The following is an 18,688-nucleotide window of genomic DNA, read 5'->3' on the forward strand; positions in this document are numbered from 1 at the left end:
AAACCTATGTACCAAATGCAATGGCAAGAACACCACAAAGATGCTCAAGTCCTTCTCTCTTAAATTTCAACAAAGCTACAAAATCTATTGGGGGAATAAGAGAGGAAGACCAAAGAGGAGAACACAAAATCCTCCAAGATCAAGATCTAGTGGGTTCACCTCACAAAGAGAGGGATTTGATTGGTGAAGATGTAGATCTAGATCTCCTCTCTCTTTTCCCTCAAGAATATGCAAGAACCATGGTAGAAATCAAGAACTAGGGCAAGCTTTGAAGGACAACAATGGAGGGGAGAGAGAGAGAGTGAACCAACCAGCCCAAGGAGGAAGAAGGGGGTCTTATATACCCCCTCCCAACGAAATGACCGTTTGGGACCTCTCAGGCCGGATTATCCGCCCCCCGAAAATTGCCCCTGGACTCGGGCCGGATATTTGGCCAGATTTTCCATTCGGGCCGGATTATCCGCTCCCCAAAAAAACTGGCAGAAACATCAAAACAAGAATGAGCATAACTTGAGCATCCGGACTCCGATTTTGATGATCTTGGGCTCGTTTCGAAGCTAGTAACAAGCTCTACAAGATCATGCAGGGAACCATCATAGTCCAGCAAGGGAGTATTTATGCGTGTAGTTGACACGTCCGTTGGGAACCCCAAGAGGAAGGTGTGATGCGCACAGTAGCAAGTTTCCCTCAGTAAGAAACCAAGGTTTAATCGGACCAGTAGGAGTCAAGAAGCACGTTGAAGGTTGATGGTGGTGGAATGTAATGCGGCGCAACACCAGGGATTCCGACGTCAACGTGGAACCTGCACAACACAACCAAAGTACTTTTGCCCCAACGTAACAGTGAGGTTGTCAATCTCACCGGCTTGCTGTGAACAAAGGATTAACCGTATTGTGTGGAAGATGATTGTTTGCGAAGAACAGTAAAGAACAAGTATTGCAGTAGATTGTATTTCAGATGTAAAGAATAGACCGGGGTCCACAGTTCACTAGAGGTGTCTCTCCCATAAGATAAATAGCATGTTGGGTGAACAAATTACAGTTGGGCAATTGACAAATAAAGAAGGCATAACAATGCACATACAAATATCATGATGAGTACTATGAGATTTAATCAGGGCATTACGACAAAGTACATAGACCGTCATCCAAGCATGCATCTATGCCTAAAAAGTCCACTTTCGAGTTATCATCCGAACCCCTTCCGGTATTAAGTTGCAAGCAACATGACAATTGCATTAAGTATGGTGCGTAATGTAATCAACACAAATATCCTTAGACAAAGCATCGATGTTTTATCCCTAGTGGCAACAAGACATCCACAACCTTAGAACTTTCCGTCACTCGTCCTGCATTTAATGGAGGCATGAACCCACTATCGAGCATAAATACTCCCTCTTGGAGTCACAAGTATCAACTTGGCCGCAGCCTCTACTAGCAACGGAGAGCATGCAAGAACATAAACAACATATATGATAGATTGATAATCAACTTGACATAGTATTCAATATCCATCGGATCCCAACAAACACAACATGTAGGATTACAAAGAAACGATCTTGATCATGATAGGCAGCTCACAAGATCGAGCATGATAGCACAATTAGGAGAAGACGACCATCTAGCTACTCGCTATGGACCCATGGTCCAGGGGTGAACTACTCACACATCAATCCGGAGGCGATCATGGCGATGAAGAGTCCTCCGGGAGATGATTCCCTCTCCGGCAGGGTGCCGGAGGCGATCTCCTGAATCCCCCGAGATGGGATTGGCGGCGGCGGCGTCTCTGTAAGGTTTTCCGTATCGTGGCTCTCGGTACTGGGGGTTTCGCGACGAAGGCTTTAAGTAGGCGGAAGGGTAGGTCAGGGGGCGTCGCGAGGGACCCACACAACAGGCCGGCGTGGCCCAAGCCCTGGCCGCACCGCCTTGTTGTGTCGTCACCTCGTGGCCCCACTTCGTATCTCCCTCGGTCTTCTGGAAGCTTCGTGGAAAAATAGGCCCCTGGGCGTTGATTTCGTCCAATTCCGAGAATATTTTCTTACTAGGATTTCTGAAACCAAAAACAGCAGTAAAACAAAGAATCGGCTCTTCGGCATCTCGTCAATAGGTTAGTGCCGGAAAATGCATAATAATGACATATAATGTGTATAAAACATGTGAGTATCATCATAAAAGTAGCATGGAACATAAGAAATTATAGATACGTTTGGGACGTATCAAGCATCCCCAAGCTTAGTTCCTACTCGCCCTCGAGTAGGTAAACGATAACAAAGATAATTTCTGAAGTGACATGCTATCATAATCTTGATCATACTATTGTAAAGCACATGAGATGAATGCAGCGATTCGAAGCAATGATGAAGATAATGAGTAAAAAAATGAATCATATAACAAAGACTTTTCATGAATAATACTTTCAAGACAAGCATCAATAAGACTTGCATAACAGTTAACTCATAAGCAATAAATTCTTAGTAAAGGCATTGAAACAACACAAAGGAAGATATAAGTTTCAGCGGTTGCTTTCAACTTCAACATGTATATCTCATGGATAATTGTCAACACAAAGTAATATAACAAGTGCAATAGGTAAACATGTAAGAATCAATGCACACAGTTTACACAAGTGTTTGCTTCTAAGGTAGAAAGAATAGGTAGACTGACTCAACAATAAAGTAGAAGATAGGCCCTTCGCAGAGGGAAGCATGGATTACTATTTTTGTGCTAGAGCTTTTATTTTGAAAACAAGAAACAATTTTGTCAACGGTAGTAATAAAGCATATGAGTTATGTATAAGACATCTTATAAGTTGCAAGCCTCATGCATAGTATACTAATAGTGCTCGCACCTTGTCCTAATTAGCTTGGATTAACACGGATTATCATTGCATAACATATGTTTCAACCAAGTGTCACAAAGGGGTACATCTATGCCGCTTGTACAAGGGTCTAAGGAGAAAGTTCGCATTGGATTTCTCGCTTTTGATCATTCTCAACTTAGACACCCATACCGGGACAACATAGACAACGTGATAATGGACTCCTCTTTTAATGCTTAAGCATTCAACAACAGTTAATATTCTCATAAGAGATTGAGGTTTTATGTCCAAACTGAAACTTCCACCATGATTCATGGCTTTAGTTAGCGGCCCAATGTTCTTCTCTAACAGTATGCATACTTAAACCATTTGATTGTGAAAACCGCCCTTACTTCAGACAAGACGAACATGCATAGAAACTCACATGATATTCAACAAAGAGTAGTTGATGGCGTCCCCAGGAACATGGTTATCGCACAACAAACAACTTAATAAGAGATAAAGTGCATAAGTACATATTCTTCACCACGATAGTTTTTAAGCTATTTGTCCCATGAGCTATATATTGCAAAGGTAAAGAATGGAAATTTTAAAGGTAGCACTCAAACAATTTACTTTGGAATGGCGGAGAAATACCATGTAGTAGGTAGGTATGGTGGACACAAATGGCATGGATTTTGGCTCAAGGATTTGGATGCACGAGAAGAATTCCTCTCAATACAAGGCTAGGCTAGCAAGGTTGTTTGAAGCAAACTCAAGTATAAAATGGTGCAGCAAGACTCACATATAAACATATTGTAAGCATTATAAGACTTTACATCGTCTCCTTGTTGTTCAAACACCTCAACCGAAAATATCTAGACTTAGAGAGACCAATCATGCAAACCAAATTTTAACAAGCTCTATGTAGTTATTCATTAATGGGTACAAGGTACATGATGCAAGAGCTTAAACAAGATCTATATGAGCACAACAATTGCCAAGTATCACATTATTCAAGACATTATATCAATTACCACATGCGGCATTTTCCGTTTCCAACCATATATCGATGAATGAGGTAGTTCAACTTTCGCAATGAACATTAAAGATAAAGCTAAGAACATATGTGTTCATACGAAACAGCGGAGCGTAATATCTCCAATATAAAGGATTGTGGGATCCGACTTTATTCAAACAAAACAAAAACTAAAGCAAACAGACGCTTCAAGCAAAGCACATAAGATGTGATGGAATAAAAATATAGTTTCATGGGAGGAACCTGATAATGTTGTCGATGAAGAAGGGGATGCCTTGGGCATCCCCAAGCTTAGACGCTTGAGTCTTCTTAAAATATGCAGGGGTGAACCACCGGGGCATCCCCAAGCTTAGAGCTTTTCACTCTCCTTGATCATATTGTATCATCTCCCTCTCTTGATCCTTGAAAACTTCCTCCACACCAAACTCGAAACAACTCATTAGAGGGTTAGTGCACAATAAAAATTTACATGTTCAGAGGTGACATAATCATTCTTAACACTTCTGGACATTGCACAAAGCTACTGGACATTAATGGAACAAAGAAATTCATCCAACATAGCAAAAAAGGCAATGCGAAATAAAGGCAGAATCTGTCAAAACAGAACAGTTCGTAAAGACGAATTTTAAAGTAGCACCAGACTTGCTCAGATGAAAATTCCCAAATTGAATGAAAGTTGCGTACATATCTGTGGATCACTCACGTAAATTGGCATAATTTTCTGAGTTACCTACAGAGAATTAGGCCCAGATTCGTGACAGCAAAGAAATCTGTTTCTCGCGCAGTAATCCAAATCTAGTATGAACCTTACTATCAACGACTTTACTTGGCACAACAATGCACAAAACTAAGATAAGGAGAGGTTGCTACAGTAGTAAACAACTTCCAAGACTCAAATATAAAACAAAGTACTGTAGTAAAAACATGGGTTGTCTCCCACAAGTGCTTTTCTTTAACGCTTTTCAGCTAGGCGCAGAAAGTGTGTATCAAGTAACATCAAGAGACGAAGCATCAACATCATAATTTGTTCTAATAATAGAATCATAAGGTAACTTCATTCTTTTTCTAGGGAAGTGTTCCATACCTTTCTTGAGAGGAAATTGATATTTAATATTACCTTCCTTCATATCAATGGTGGCACCAACAAGCTCAAAGAAAAGGTCTTCCCAATATAATGGGACAAGATGCATTGCATTCAATATCCAAGACAACAAAATCAATGGGGACAAGGTTATTGTTAACCATAATACGAACATTATCAATCCTCCCCAAAGGTTTCTTTTTAGCATTATCAGCGAGATTAACATCCAAATAACAATTTTTCAATGGTGGCAAGTCAAGCATATCATAGATCTTCTTAGGCATAACAGAAATACTTGCACCAAGATCACATAAAGCATTACAATCAAAATCATTGACCCTCATCTTAATGATAGGCTCCCAACCATCTTCTAACTTTCTAGGAATAGAGGTTTCAAGTTTTAGTTTCTCTTCTCTATCCCACCTAGCACGCAATTCAGCCATTAATCTTATATTCTCATTAATTCTAACTTGGATGGCATTTGCTGTAGTAACAATCTTATTTTCAATATCCTCAGGTTTAGCAGCCATTTTATTAATTAAAGAGGATTGTGACGCAGACATGTATGAGATTCGGTTTTCAGCATTTGAAATCTTAGTTTGCAAACCCGAAATCTCCATATTCAAGTTTTCAAGTTGATTTCCTATATTTTTCAACAAGGTAGATTGTTCATTCATAGTTTTAGTAAACAATTGATTTTGCTCATATTGTGATTGCATAAAGCTCTTAGTGGACCTTTCAATTTCTAGCATCTTTTCCTCATATCTACCATAAGAATTACCATAATCATTACCACTAGCAGGATATGGCCTATAGTTGTTACCCAAATTATTCCTATAAGCATTGTTGTTGAAATTATTATTTTTAATGAAGTTCACATCAACATTTTCTTCTTGAGCAACCAATGAAGCTAAAGGAACATTATTTGGATCAACATTAGATCTACCATTCACAAGCATAGACATAATCGCATCAATCTTATCACTCAAGGAGGAGGTTTCTTCAACAGAATTTACCTTCTTACCTTGTGGAGCTCTTTCCGTGTGCCATTCAGAGTAATTTATCATCATATCATCAAGAAGCTTTGTAGCCGCCCCCAAAGTGATGGACATAAAGGTACCTCCAACAGCTGAATCCAATAGGTTCCGCGAAGAAAAATTCAGTCCTGCATAGAAAGTTTGGATGATCATCCAAGTAGTCAGTCCATGGGTTGGGCAATTCTTTACCAAAGATTTCATTCTCTCCGATGCTTGAGCAACATGTTCATTAGATAATTGCTTAAAATTCATTATGCTACTTCTCAAAGATATAATTAAAGCGGGAGGATAATATCTACCAATAAAAGCATCCTTACATTTAGTCCATGAATCAATACTATTCTAAGGCAAAGATAGCAACCAATCTTTAGCTCTTCCTCTTAATGAGAAAGGAAACAATTTCAATTTTATAATATCACCATCTACATCCTTATACTTTTGCATTTCACATAGTTCAACAAAATTATTAAGATGGGCAGCAGGATCATCGTAACTAACACCGTAAAATTGCTCTCTCATAACAAGATTCAAGAAAGCAGGTTTAATTTCAAAGAATTCTGCTGTAGTAGCAGGTGGAGCAATAGGTGTGCATAGGAAATCATTATTATTTGTGTTTGTGAAGTCACACAACTTAGTATTTTCAGGGGTATTCATTTTAACAGTAGTAAATAAAGCAAACTAGATAAAGTAAATGCAAGTAACTAATCTTTTTGTGTTTTTTTTGATATGGAGAACAAGACAATAAATAAAGTAAAGCTAGCAACTAATTTTTTTGTGTTTTGATATAATGCGGCAAACAAGAAAGTAAATAAAATAAAGCAAGACAAAAACAAAGTAAAGAGATTGGATTGTGGAGACTCCCCTTGCAGAGTGTCTTGATCTCCTGTGCAACGGCGCCAAAAATTTGCTTGATGCGTGTAGTTGACACGTCCGTTGGGAACCCCAAGAGGAAGGTGTGATGCGCACAGTAGCAAGTTTCCCTCAGTAAGAAACCAAGGTTTAATCGGACCAGTAGGAGTCAAGAAGCACGTTGAAGGTTGATGGTGGCGGAATGTAATGCGGCACAACACCAGGGATTCCGGCGCCAACGTGGAACCTGCACAACACAACCAAAGTACTTTGCCCCAACGTAACAGTGAGGTTGTCAATCTCACCGGCTTGCTGTGAACAAAGGATTAACCGTATTGTGTGGAAGATGATTGTTTGCGAAGAACAATAAAGAACAAGTATTGCAGTAGATTGTATTTCAGATGTAAAGAATAGAGCGAGGTCCACAGTTCACTAGAGGTGTCTCTCCCATAAGATAAATAGCATGTTGGGTGAACAAATTACAGTTGGGCAATTGAAAAATAAAGAAGGCATAACAATGCACATAAAAATATCATGATGAGTACTATGAGATTTAATCGTAGGCATTACGACAAAGTACATAGACCGCCATCCAAGCATGCATCTATGCCTAAAAAGTCCACTTTCAGTGTTATCATCCGAACCCCTTCCGGTATTAAGTTGCAAGCAACGTGACAATTGCATTAAGTATGGTGCGTAATGTAATCAACACAAATATCCTTAGACAAAGCATCGATGTTTTATCCCTAGTGGCAACAAGACATCCACAACCTTAGAACTTTCCGTCACTCGTCCCGCATTTAATGGAGGCATGAACCCACTATCGAGCATAAATACTCCCTCTTGGAGTCACAAGTATCAACTTGGCCAGAGCCTCTACTAGCAACGGAGAGCATGCAAGAACATAAACAACATATATGATAGATTGATAATCAACTTGACATAGTATTCAATATCCATCGGATCCCAACAAACACAACATGTAGGATTACAAAGAAACGATCTTGATCATGATAGGCAGCTCACAAGATCGAGCATGATAGCACAATTAGGAGAAGGCGACCATCTAGCTACTGCTATGGACCCATGGTCCAGGGGTGAACTACTCACACATCAATCCGGAGGCGATCATGGCGATGAAGAGTCCTCCGGGAGATGATTCCCCTCTCCGGCAGGGTGCCGGAGGCGATCTCCTGAATCCCCCGAGATGGGATTGGCGACGGCGGCGTCTCTGTAAGGTTTTCCGTATCGTGGCTCTCGGTACTGGGGGTTTCGCGACGAAGGCTTTAAGTAGGCGGAAGGGTAGGTCAGGGGGCGTCGCAAGGGACCCACACAACAGGCCGGCGCGGCCGAAGCCCTGGCCGCGCCGCCTTGTTGTGTTGTCGCCTCGTGGCCCCACTTCGTATCTCCCTCGGTCTTCTGGAAGCTTCGTGGAAAAATAGGCCCCTGGGCGTTGATTTCGTCTAATTCCGAGAATATTTCCTTACTAGGATTTCTGAAACCAAAAAGCAAGAAAACAAAGAATCGACTCTTCGGCATCTCGTCAATAGGTTAGTGCCGGAAAATGCATAATAATGACATATAATGTGTATAAAACATGTGAGTATCATCATAAAAGTAGCATGGAACATAAGAAATTATAGATACGTTTGGGACGTATCAAGTATATAAACAAATGACGAAAGGTTTGACCTATCTAAAAAAAGACATACCGGTAAAACCTCCAACCTTGAAAATGCAACAAGTTGCCCGTGCAAAAACCATTGTTGATGAACTAGAGCTTGTCATGAGAATAAGTACAAGCTCTAAAACATCACATGGATAAGATCCAAATAACAACCAAGAAATATGATGCAAGGATGCAAATGTTTGAGCTCTCCGAAGGATACGATCGAGTTACTCACTCGAGAGCCCTCTTGATAGTACGGCAACTAAACTATAAACCGGTCTCCAATTACACCATGAGACCGGTGAGAAAGAAACCCTATCAAGAGCAAATCTTAACCTTGCGCATTCCACTTGAGCTTGATGATGACGGTCTTGACCGCAACAAGATGGAACACCTTTCTTGATTGTGCTTGCTTGATGAAGTCATGCGAAATGCTCCCCCATACTCCACTATGGGAGAGCTTTTTCTACGGCGCGTCTTCACATATCCATGATCACCATATGGATAGCAAGCTTCAAGCATATGATCTCTTCGAGTTGGCTCATCTTGATCTTGCACTTCATTTCTTCATTCTTCATCATGTTGATGTCTTGAAGTAACTTGAGGGCTCACTTCATCTTCAAGACATACTTGACACTTGATATCCTTCATCATTTTCTTCTTATTGCAACCTTGAAGCCAACATATGGTTCAAGCATTGCCTATGGACAACTCTTCATCTTCATCTTCAAGACATACTTGACACTTGATATCGTTCATCAATTTCTTCTTATTGCAACTCTTGAAGCCAACATATGGTTCAAGCATTGCCTATGGTCAACTCTTCATCTTCATCTTCAAGACATACTTGACACTTGATATCCTTCATCAATTTCTTCTTATTGCAACTCTTGAAGCCAACATATGGTTCAAGCATTGCCTATGGACAACACCTACAAATATAACTCAATGCAAACATTAGTCCATAGGGATTGTCATTAATTACCAAAACCACACATGGGGGCTCCATGCACTTTCATATTTCACTTTGCAGCACAAGCAATGCATGGGCACAAAACAAATCAATATCGGTCAAAAAAAATTCTCAATTTCCCACATGACATATGCCCACGAAATCTGCATGGTTCGGTCTTTGGGCGAGGGAAGGTGACGACCGGCGCTGGCACATCTGTCGGGTAATTGACTGGCCCCACGAAATCTGCATGGTTCCGCGGGTCAGAAGGCTTGTTTGTTGATTTTGATAAAATTAACCTAAATTTAGAAAGATCTCACAAAATAACCTGGTTTCGAAAAGATTTCTCAAAATAACTTTGTACTTGGCTCCGCACCAGATGGAGCCATATTCAGTACCACAACTTTGTCTTAAGTGGAGCCAAGCTGATAAGCATGACGCCGCCTCAGGTGGAGCCAAAACTCAGTAGCACAACTCCATTTCGGGTGGAGCCAAGCTCAGAAGCACAATGCCATCCCAGGCGGAGCCAAGCTCAGTAGCACGAATCCATCCTAGGTGGTGCCAAACTCAGTAGCATGGCTCCATCCCAGGTGGAGCCAGGGTCCTTAGCCGTTTTCCAACAATAATTGGGTGTGGTTCGTGCACCTAGTGAGGACCAAGGTTATTGAACCCAACGGAGAGGTTTGCATCATATCAGACCGCCACCAAGGGGAAGTTATTTTCTATTTTAAGTTTATTTTCATTTGGGGGTTATGTGTGTAAAATTAGACGTACCATATCAAGTCTCTATTCTTCTCAATTTGTTCTTAACTGTTCCTTGACATAAATCTTTTGAACCGGGGTGACACGTCAACATAGAGTGCGATCTCGGTGTGGTTTGTACCTCCGGCATCGTCGTCATACATGTCCTCTCTATCACCATTGTGGTGATAGAATAGAATGATGGAAGACATAGTATAGGTTTTGTACTTTATAGATTTTTTATTCAATTTATTAACATATAAACTACTTTTTATCATGAAATATAATTTGTCATAGATTTTGTCATCTATATGTGCTATATATTCTATTTATCTTTGCAATGTGCTTCCTCGGCAGCTTGAGATGCTTTTTTTTTATCATGAAGTATAACTTATCATAGATTTTGTGATCTATCTTTGCTCTATTATTCTATTTATCTTTGCAATGTGCTTCCTAGGTAGCTTGAGATGTTTCTTTTATCATAAAGTATAACTTGTCATAGATTTTATCATCTATTCTTGCTATATTAGTCTACTTCTCTTTGCAATGTGCTTCCTCAATAGTTTGGATTCGTGAGTGCGATATAAATATAACCCAAATAAAAGGGATCATTGGTAAATCTTCATAAATCAATATAAAACATGGAAATAACATCATATATATGTGGAAATATGTGTTAATTGAGTGCAAAGTTAATGCATGCCTTTTACATGCATCAGTAATTGTACTCAATCTCCTCCCCCACCAGATGGCAGATGCAAAACAAATAGAAGGTGCCAACAGAGGAGGGGTGAAGGAGCTGCATCGTTGCAAGATGCACTATTTGTGCAAATATATCTCATTCTTATAGCTAGAAACTGAATCTATGTTGTGATACATGTATACATGTTCTATGAAATGTACAATTAAATAAAAATAAGTTTTGCAATGTATTTGCATGCAATGTTGAGTTATGGCCTATTGTGTACAGCTGTATGAAATCAAACGGCTGGTTGAAACAAACGTGTGGCATCTCCCTTCAACACATACACCTAAATAAACAACATCGTTTGCGATCTTCAAGTCGGCTGACGGTCCAGTAAGAAATATCATGCGAAGACATGGCCTTTCGCACAAGATTTCTTGTACAAAACCGTTTGTGATATTTCACCCTGTCGCACACGGTTTCGGAGGAGAATCGCCTACCCTTGCATAGTGACAATTACGTTTATCATGTGCGACAGACCATTTCAGCCGTGTGCGACTGCCCGATCTGTACTAGTGGGATGTCTTACTTTTAATCCAATCTTAATCGGGGTGGATGGAACTTATACTACACGGAGAATCAATTTAAACTTTAAAATTTTAGCAAATAATCAGTGTAAGCGTACTCCATTCACATGTTAATTACACAAAATGGAAATATGATGACTAAATCAAGTGTGGGTCACTTGCGCCTGACCAAACACGTGTGTTTAACACAATCTTACCATCCAAACAACATTATATATTTCCACAGAAAGATTCAGAGTAAATGTTCAGAAGTAATGTAGAATCAACTCGAGGAATCAAAAAATTATCAACATAAATTAGCCAAGGGAAGATAAAATGGTCAGATAACATGTAAGAGATAAGAGCAGAACAACCTGGTCAAACTAATTTTGACCGAGATTTTTTTCAAGGGCACGCGCAAAGTAGGAGCCAAATAATTGCAAGAACTAAGAACATGATGCGAACATACTGTCTCCGCAACTCCCCCAATACACACACCCATACATTACAAAACCCTACTCCCGCGCTTGGATAAGACTCCCTTCACTCAACTCCTCTGAACTATTAGCTAATATCCAAAGATTAAAATCTTCTCCAATACCACCTATGGTCTGTTGTGTGTCGAGTTGCTTCACCAAGATTTCGATCATTCACACAATAGTTGATAAGATAACAACCATTCCATGTCACAAAATGTCATCAGAGTTAAAAGATACATTAATCATCATCAGTCGATATCACACCATACTACCGCCTAGAACTTACATATCTCCGCAATTCAAACCACTAGAACTGATTCGGATAAAGGACCACTTCCCAGAACGTCTATGCAAAATTTGGACTCGACGTAAAATAAAGTGGCTACTGTTTGTACTGAACATTTTTATTTTACACGAGACATAATCAAAATGCATAATTTTAACTATTTATTTTCATACGTAACCATGAATAGATAGTGCTATATTTGAATAGCATTGTTCTTTATTATACATTTGTAATGCATATACAACTTGCTTTCTGCTAAATTTAAATGGCATGTTCTAACAAAAGTTTCTTCTTGAATGATTCTAACAATTACATTCACCATGTAGTGTCCACGATATTTGTGCTAAAGACTTACAAAATGTATTGATTAACAAATATCTTAAGCAAGTTCTAGAATATAACTAGGTAACCTATGGGTGTATCTTACACCTATCCTTTAAATTTCAACCTCTATATTTTTAATATTTTATACTGAGTTTTCTCTATAATTGTCTAATGGTGACTAATTAATTGAAAGTTGGGCCATTGTCCCCCAAACTACCCTCTTACCCTCTAGCATAAATGTATACAATTCTTTCCTTGTACGATGCTCCGATTCTCAAACCTAACTTTTGCACCTCCCACGCTAAGTTCTAATAACTCCACCATCGTCATCGTCGCCATAGTGGTGTCTTCCAACTATTTTGCCTCGGTACGCTAACACTCCAAGGAAGGGAGCATTGGCGTGCGAAGCTTTTGGTTTCCATGCAAACAAAGACCAATATTTTGGCCATGGCTATGGCAGGGTACTCCAAAATTTGGTAGTGTTGGAGATGCAAAAAAAAAAAAAGGTCGGAGATCCAAAAAGTTGGAGTAGCATATTCGTTTCGGGTCGGCATTAAGCCATCACTACAGGTGTTTATTGCAAAATCAGTACCATCTAAACCAGTTCGTCGCCCCACCCGACCCCACCCCCTTCGTCCCGTTTCCTTCCACATATCTCCCGTCTCGCCGCCGGCTGTGGTCTCGCTCCGGCAAACCAAACCCAGCCCAATGGCCGCCGCCATCCCCAACGGCCACCCCGCCACCGCCTGCGACGGCACGCCCCTGTCCCCGCCGCCGTCCTCGTCCTCGCTGGTGTTCCTGGGCACGGGCTGCTCAAGCGCCGTCCCCAACGCGAGGTGCCTGATCCAGCCCCCCGACCCGCCCTGCGCCGTCTGCTCCCAGTCCCTCTCCGTGCCCCCGGAGCTAAACCCCAACTACAGGTACCGCCCCCCCTCCTCCTCCTCCTCCTCCTTCCGAGCTGCTGCTGCTGTGCGGCGACGCGGGTGTGTCTGCGGTCTCTCGAGGATCGGCGCGCGCGGTTCCGTGACGGGCTTTAGGCTGGGTCGTTACTGTGAATCGCGTTCGAATCGATCTTCCCGCATTTCCCGCGGCGAGTTGGGGTCGCCTGGATCTGAGAGTCGCGTATGAGTCATGTGCGAATCGTGCTAATTTGGCGCCGTGGATAGGAAACCGTGTTCCTGATTCAGAAATGGGCACTTCTACTCTCTCTATAGGTGTAGTACCTGTGGTATGCAGTGTGAGCTTCGAGATATAGGCGCATTTTAGCAGTACCTGTGATCATGCGATCCAGGAAAATGCTGGGATGTGCTGGACTCAATGGTTAATGATCTGAACTGTTTTCAGTTTGAATGAGACTGGGACTGGAGTATTGCCCTGTGGTAGTGTGTCCAATAATAACACTTGACCTAGCCAAGGGGAAATATATGTTGAATTTATAAATGAGTGGACTCACATGCCATGTACAGTTTTCATGTAAGGAAATAGTTGATATAAGATGTGGTGGCGTTCTTTTAAAGCTTTGTGCATGCCAAGATAGAGTTATTAAGTGGTATTGTGCGTTTCATTCAAGCTGGTGGTAAGTATGGCCTTTTTTGTCATACAGGGAATACATGAAGTTCAGTAGCAGGTACTAGGTCAATGCTGTATCTAATGATGGGAAATTAGTAACTTCATATATAAACTTATGCAGTAATTAGCATCAGCTGTTGATGAGATATTTGTTCAGAAGTAGGATCTGTGATTGGTCTATTTCGGTTGTTGATATTTTGATGAGCTTTGACTGTATACTAGATATGCTACATGTTCTATGCAACAACCTTTAGTTCTAAAATGTTCTTTTTGGGAGATTAAAGGCACTTTGGCAGGATTATAGGCTAGTGTGCTACATTCATGATCGTATAGGCATTTGATGTTCTTGGTCACTGCCTTATCAGTTCTCTGTGACTACTGACTAGATGCATCTTCTTAATTGACCTAGCAAGGAGGTTATTTATGTGTATTTGGAGCCAAGTCGATTTTCAACTTCTTTATTTCGCTTTTCCACGTTAATGTGGCTGACTTAATATATACTAATTGTTTGTTACCCTTCTTTCCAAAATTTCCAAGTATTAATGCACTGAAGATAGTTTGTAGCTCCATTCATTTTTATGTATACATTTTCTCGGGCTAGATTGACACTTGGTTTTGTGCAGATGTTGTACTTCTCTCCTGATTGATTATTGCCAAGATGAAGGTGCACACAAGTATATTATAATTGATGTTGGGAAAACATTCCGAGAACAAGTTCTGCGGTGGTTCGTTCGCCACAAAATCCCTTGCGTTGATTCTGTGAGTTCTTGATTGTGTTCTTGTTCCCTTCAGCTTATCAGATATGGTCTATTGGACAACCGAGCTGTCAACTATCATTTAACTGCATTCCTATTTTTTGTTTGCCAATGTTGTGTATGCACTAACATCTTCAATTTATTTATCACAGATTATTCTGACTCATGAGCACGCAGATGCGATCTTGGGTCTTGATGATGTTCGGGTAGTACAGCCATTTAGTCCTACAAATGATATTGATCCCACTCCTATTTATCTCTCCCAATATGCCATGGACAGGTACTTTAGTTCTTGCTGACATTTGTTAGATTGTCATATTTATCTGTTGTAATAGAGCCTTGTCAATGGTACACACCATTCCCTCTTTTAGTTTTGACATGCTATAATATGTTATTACTTTGTGATTTATGCTACATTAACTGTTTAGTCTTTGTACTTTATCCCATGTACCTTTATCCTGTGCAGTAGGGTTTTAAGTGAGAATTTGTACTATCACACTCACATATTTTTAAGTGAGAATTTGTACTATCACACTCACATACTTAGTTTGAAACAGCATTTCCCAAAAGTTTCCCTACTTGGTCAAAAAGAAACTGAAGGAAGGGGAGGAGGTCAGGCGAGTTGCTCAACTTGACTGGAGAATAATTGAGAGTGATCTTCAGAAACCATTTACTGCCTCGGGGCTAGAGTTTGTTCCCTTGCCGGTAAGAATTGCATTTTTCTTTCAACTTTTTTTTCTTGCTTCATCCCTTTCTCTTAGTTTTCTATATCTCTCAGGTGATCCATGGAGAGGACTACATTTGTCTGGGTTTCCTTTTTGGAACAAAATCTAGAGTTGCTTATATATCTGATGTTTCACGGTTTCCTCCTAGCACGGAAGATGGTATGCCTTCCCCTCCTAATGCTACTCAGTCAGCTGCGTTTTATAATCAGTTGTGTGTGTCACAGTGCTTGTGCTAATTGTTTGCATTTCGGAACAAATTTCCCTCGACAAGTGATCATATTGCACTATTCACTTAATAAATATTTTGGTTAAAAATGAAGTCCACCAGAACCAACTTTTTGCAGGTGACCAGTAATTCTCTGTGTGGTGTTCGCCATAACACATAAGTGCCCCTGCTGTTAGAAATTATTTTGCAATCTTGATTATGAACCTGTACACTTAAGCGTAGAGTTTGTGAATTAAATATTTATCCATAAGCTTGGCATGAATGAGTTGTGAGCACTTTCTTTGCTATCCTATCCTTCTTCCTCTCTTAGGGATGGACTATTTTCTTCAGTAAAAGCTGTAATCTGGTAGATCCATGTTGTGCCGTCTCTTTCTTGTTTTCACTATCTAGAAACCTCATTATGGTGTTTATGTATACTTGCTTTTCAGCAATTTCGAAGTCTGGCGGGGGGCAGCTTGATTTGCTCATCTTGGACTGCCTATACAGGGTTAGTTTTGTTAAATCCCAGTTCTATGCAGATATATATTTCCTTCAAGCTGCTTGTTTGTAGTTTGGTTCTGGACTACTTTTTAGTTGATCATATTCTCATTGAGGGAAGGGCAAGAAAGAGATATGCTCTCTCATTTTCTCATTCCTGACTCTTGAGTTTGTTAGCCAATTCCTTCAGTTTAACTGTCTTTGCTTGTTATACATTTGGCTTTCCATTTCTGTAAAACAAGGCAACTTGTATGAATCACCATTTTACTAGGGAGGTTTAGTAGTAAAGCAAGTATACCAGTGCACACGTTAATTCAGCGAACAGCCACAAAACAAAAAAGGCCAGAAGCTGAAACTTGCTGATAAGGAAAAACAGTATGGACATATACTTCTCAGAGTATCGAGAGGAACATATATACAGCAAGGACCACAGTTTATAACACCCCCTATGGCGAAACTACTATTTTCCTTTTCAGATGCTTGAATTAACAAATAGTCAAAAATATACGTGGGAAATATCGTTTCTCGGACTATTTGATGTGTGAGACCTATTTCTTCATATATTAAAGATAACAAATACTAAAATATGTTTACGTGCTCATAGGGGTATGCATCCTTGTTTGCATTGTTCTAAATTTTTCCAGAAACATATATCCAGAAGATGCAAATGTCAAGACTGGGACATATTGTGGTGTTCCTTTTATATGATAAACTAAAATATGTGGCTGATTCTCTATGCGATTCCTTATCTTTAGTTAGTATTGGAGGCAATTCTTCTCTTTTTGATGAACTGACATAATAGTAAAACCAGAGGTTGATTAAAAGCATGTATCATTGCACATCCTTAGCCATGTTTTGGTTGTATCATTCCGTTTTATGACATATCATCCGGGGCTCTGACATTTTCTTTGTTTGAACAGACTGGTTCTCATAATGTGCATCTTTGTTGGGATCAGGTTAGTTTCCTCTTGCACAACTGAAGTAATTTTGAACATTCTCCTCCTTTTCCTGTTGAATTCATTTCCTCTTTTTTTGGTCAATACTGTGCCATGCAGACACTAGATGCTCTTAAGAGGATATGCCCGAAAAAGGCATTGCTCATTGGGTTGACTCATGAGATGGACCATTACAAGGACAACCAGACATTGGAAGAATGGTCCAGAAGGTAGGCCTACAGGGTTTCGTTATTTTACCTCATGCTCATTCCCCAAATAAGTTGGCATGAACACCACAACTTTAGTCGCACACTTTCATGAGCTCCAAGTTTCTGAAGTGCATCAATGTTCATGGACTGTAATCTATGAATGCAGAGAGGGGATCGATGTGCAGTTAGCTCGCGATGGCTTGCGTGTCTACATGGATCTGTAAATGTGGCAAGGTATATGATCCTGCGCATTTATTCAATGCCTAGAGGAATATAAGTCTATTAGGATTAAACAGATTGCTTCTTTTCTGCTTATTGTGCGTGCGCAACCTGCTTAATTATTTTTGTTCAAGTCTTCTTTTCTGCAAATTGTACCTGTGCAACCGTGTTATTTAGTTCAACTTCGCCCTCATGGTTTTCTTGTCATTTCAATCCAGGACCTTCGTCGATCCAGCGACCTGCACCAAGTTCACAGTTGTTACAATTCAGCTGCTGTTGAGAAGAAAATGAAGGATACGAAATGTTACTCAGCGGTGCCAGCTTAATCCATGGCCATCCAACAGACAAAGGCTAGTTGAATCATCTATGAACTGATTCAAAATGAATAACAAGTGAAGAAGTCGCTCACAGATTAACTCTTTTTTGGTAGCCCCACACTTGAATGTAGCCCCTGCATTGGATGCATTTTAGTGCCGACAGATAGCAAATAGTGTTATGTAAATATACGGCTGTTTCGAAACCCTCAGGCCTTGTTTGGTACTACCAAAGTTTTTGTGGGGATAATCCCCAGTTGTTCCTAACAACATGTTTGGTTCCAGTATATTTGGCTAGTTTAATTTCCACTTTCCCCCAAATTTTAGTGTATATTTCCTAATACATACACTACCCCTAGTTCCTCAGCACCAGTTGTAAAGGAGACTGGATTTTACCTCTTAATCAAAACCTTACAAAGTTTCTATGCTTGTAAGAGGACAATTACACTCAACACATCCTACATCCGGAGGTCTTATCACCTGGATTGGTAATGAAGCGATACATGGACTTAGTGGAGAACTTTCTGTTCCTCTCCAAATACAAGTACACAACATCCTCACTGTTGTTCAAAACCACCTCACCAACAAAATCATTCAAGCACCCATTCTCTTTGTTCCACGGGTCCAAAAGATCTGAAGAAAGATTGAGCCCCACAGGCTGAATAATACCAGCCACAGTCCCCGTCTGTTGATCACAACATAAGAAAATAGCTGGAAACAACATCTGAAGAGGGCACTCACCCAACCATACACAG

General features: G+C 40.3%; 1 protein-coding gene across 1 annotated transcript; it reads left to right on the forward strand.

Annotated features, from left to right (window-relative positions):
- Positions 1 to 13,212: 13,212 nt before the first annotated feature.
- LOC124652551 (putative hydrolase C777.06c) lies at positions 13,213 to 18,200 on the forward strand. Its single transcript, XM_047191582.1, has 10 exons — positions 13,213 to 13,424; positions 14,697 to 14,832; positions 14,981 to 15,108; positions 15,386 to 15,533; positions 15,607 to 15,712; positions 16,208 to 16,266; positions 17,177 to 17,212; positions 17,312 to 17,421; positions 17,567 to 17,634; positions 17,838 to 18,200. The coding sequence occupies exons 1-9, from the start codon at positions 13,213 to 13,215 to the stop codon at positions 17,622 to 17,624; spliced, it is 993 nt and encodes a 330-aa protein (XP_047047538.1). The 3' UTR covers positions 17,625 to 17,634; positions 17,838 to 18,200.
- Positions 18,201 to 18,688: the final 488 nt, after the last annotated feature.

This window comes from Lolium rigidum, chromosome 5 (genome assembly GCF_022539505.1).
Source record: "Lolium rigidum isolate FL_2022 chromosome 5, APGP_CSIRO_Lrig_0.1, whole genome shotgun sequence".
Lineage (NCBI taxonomy): Eukaryota > Viridiplantae > Streptophyta > Magnoliopsida > Poales > Poaceae > Lolium > Lolium rigidum.

What these genes read in the sequence shown, in the direction of transcription:
- LOC124652551 (XM_047191582.1), top strand. Translation starts at nt 13,213, where the DNA reads ATGGCCGCCGCCATCCCCAACGGCCACCCCGCCACCGCCTGCGACGGC. An exon ending in AAATCCCTTGCGTTGATTCT is followed by an intron (nt 14,833 to 14,980) that starts GTGAGTTCTTGA and finishes TATTTATCACAG; the next exon opens with ATTATTCTGACTCATGAGCA. An exon ending in TCCTCCTAGCACGGAAGATG is followed by an intron (nt 15,713 to 16,207) that starts GTATGCCTTCCC and finishes CTTGCTTTTCAG; the next exon opens with CAATTTCGAAGTCTGGCGGG.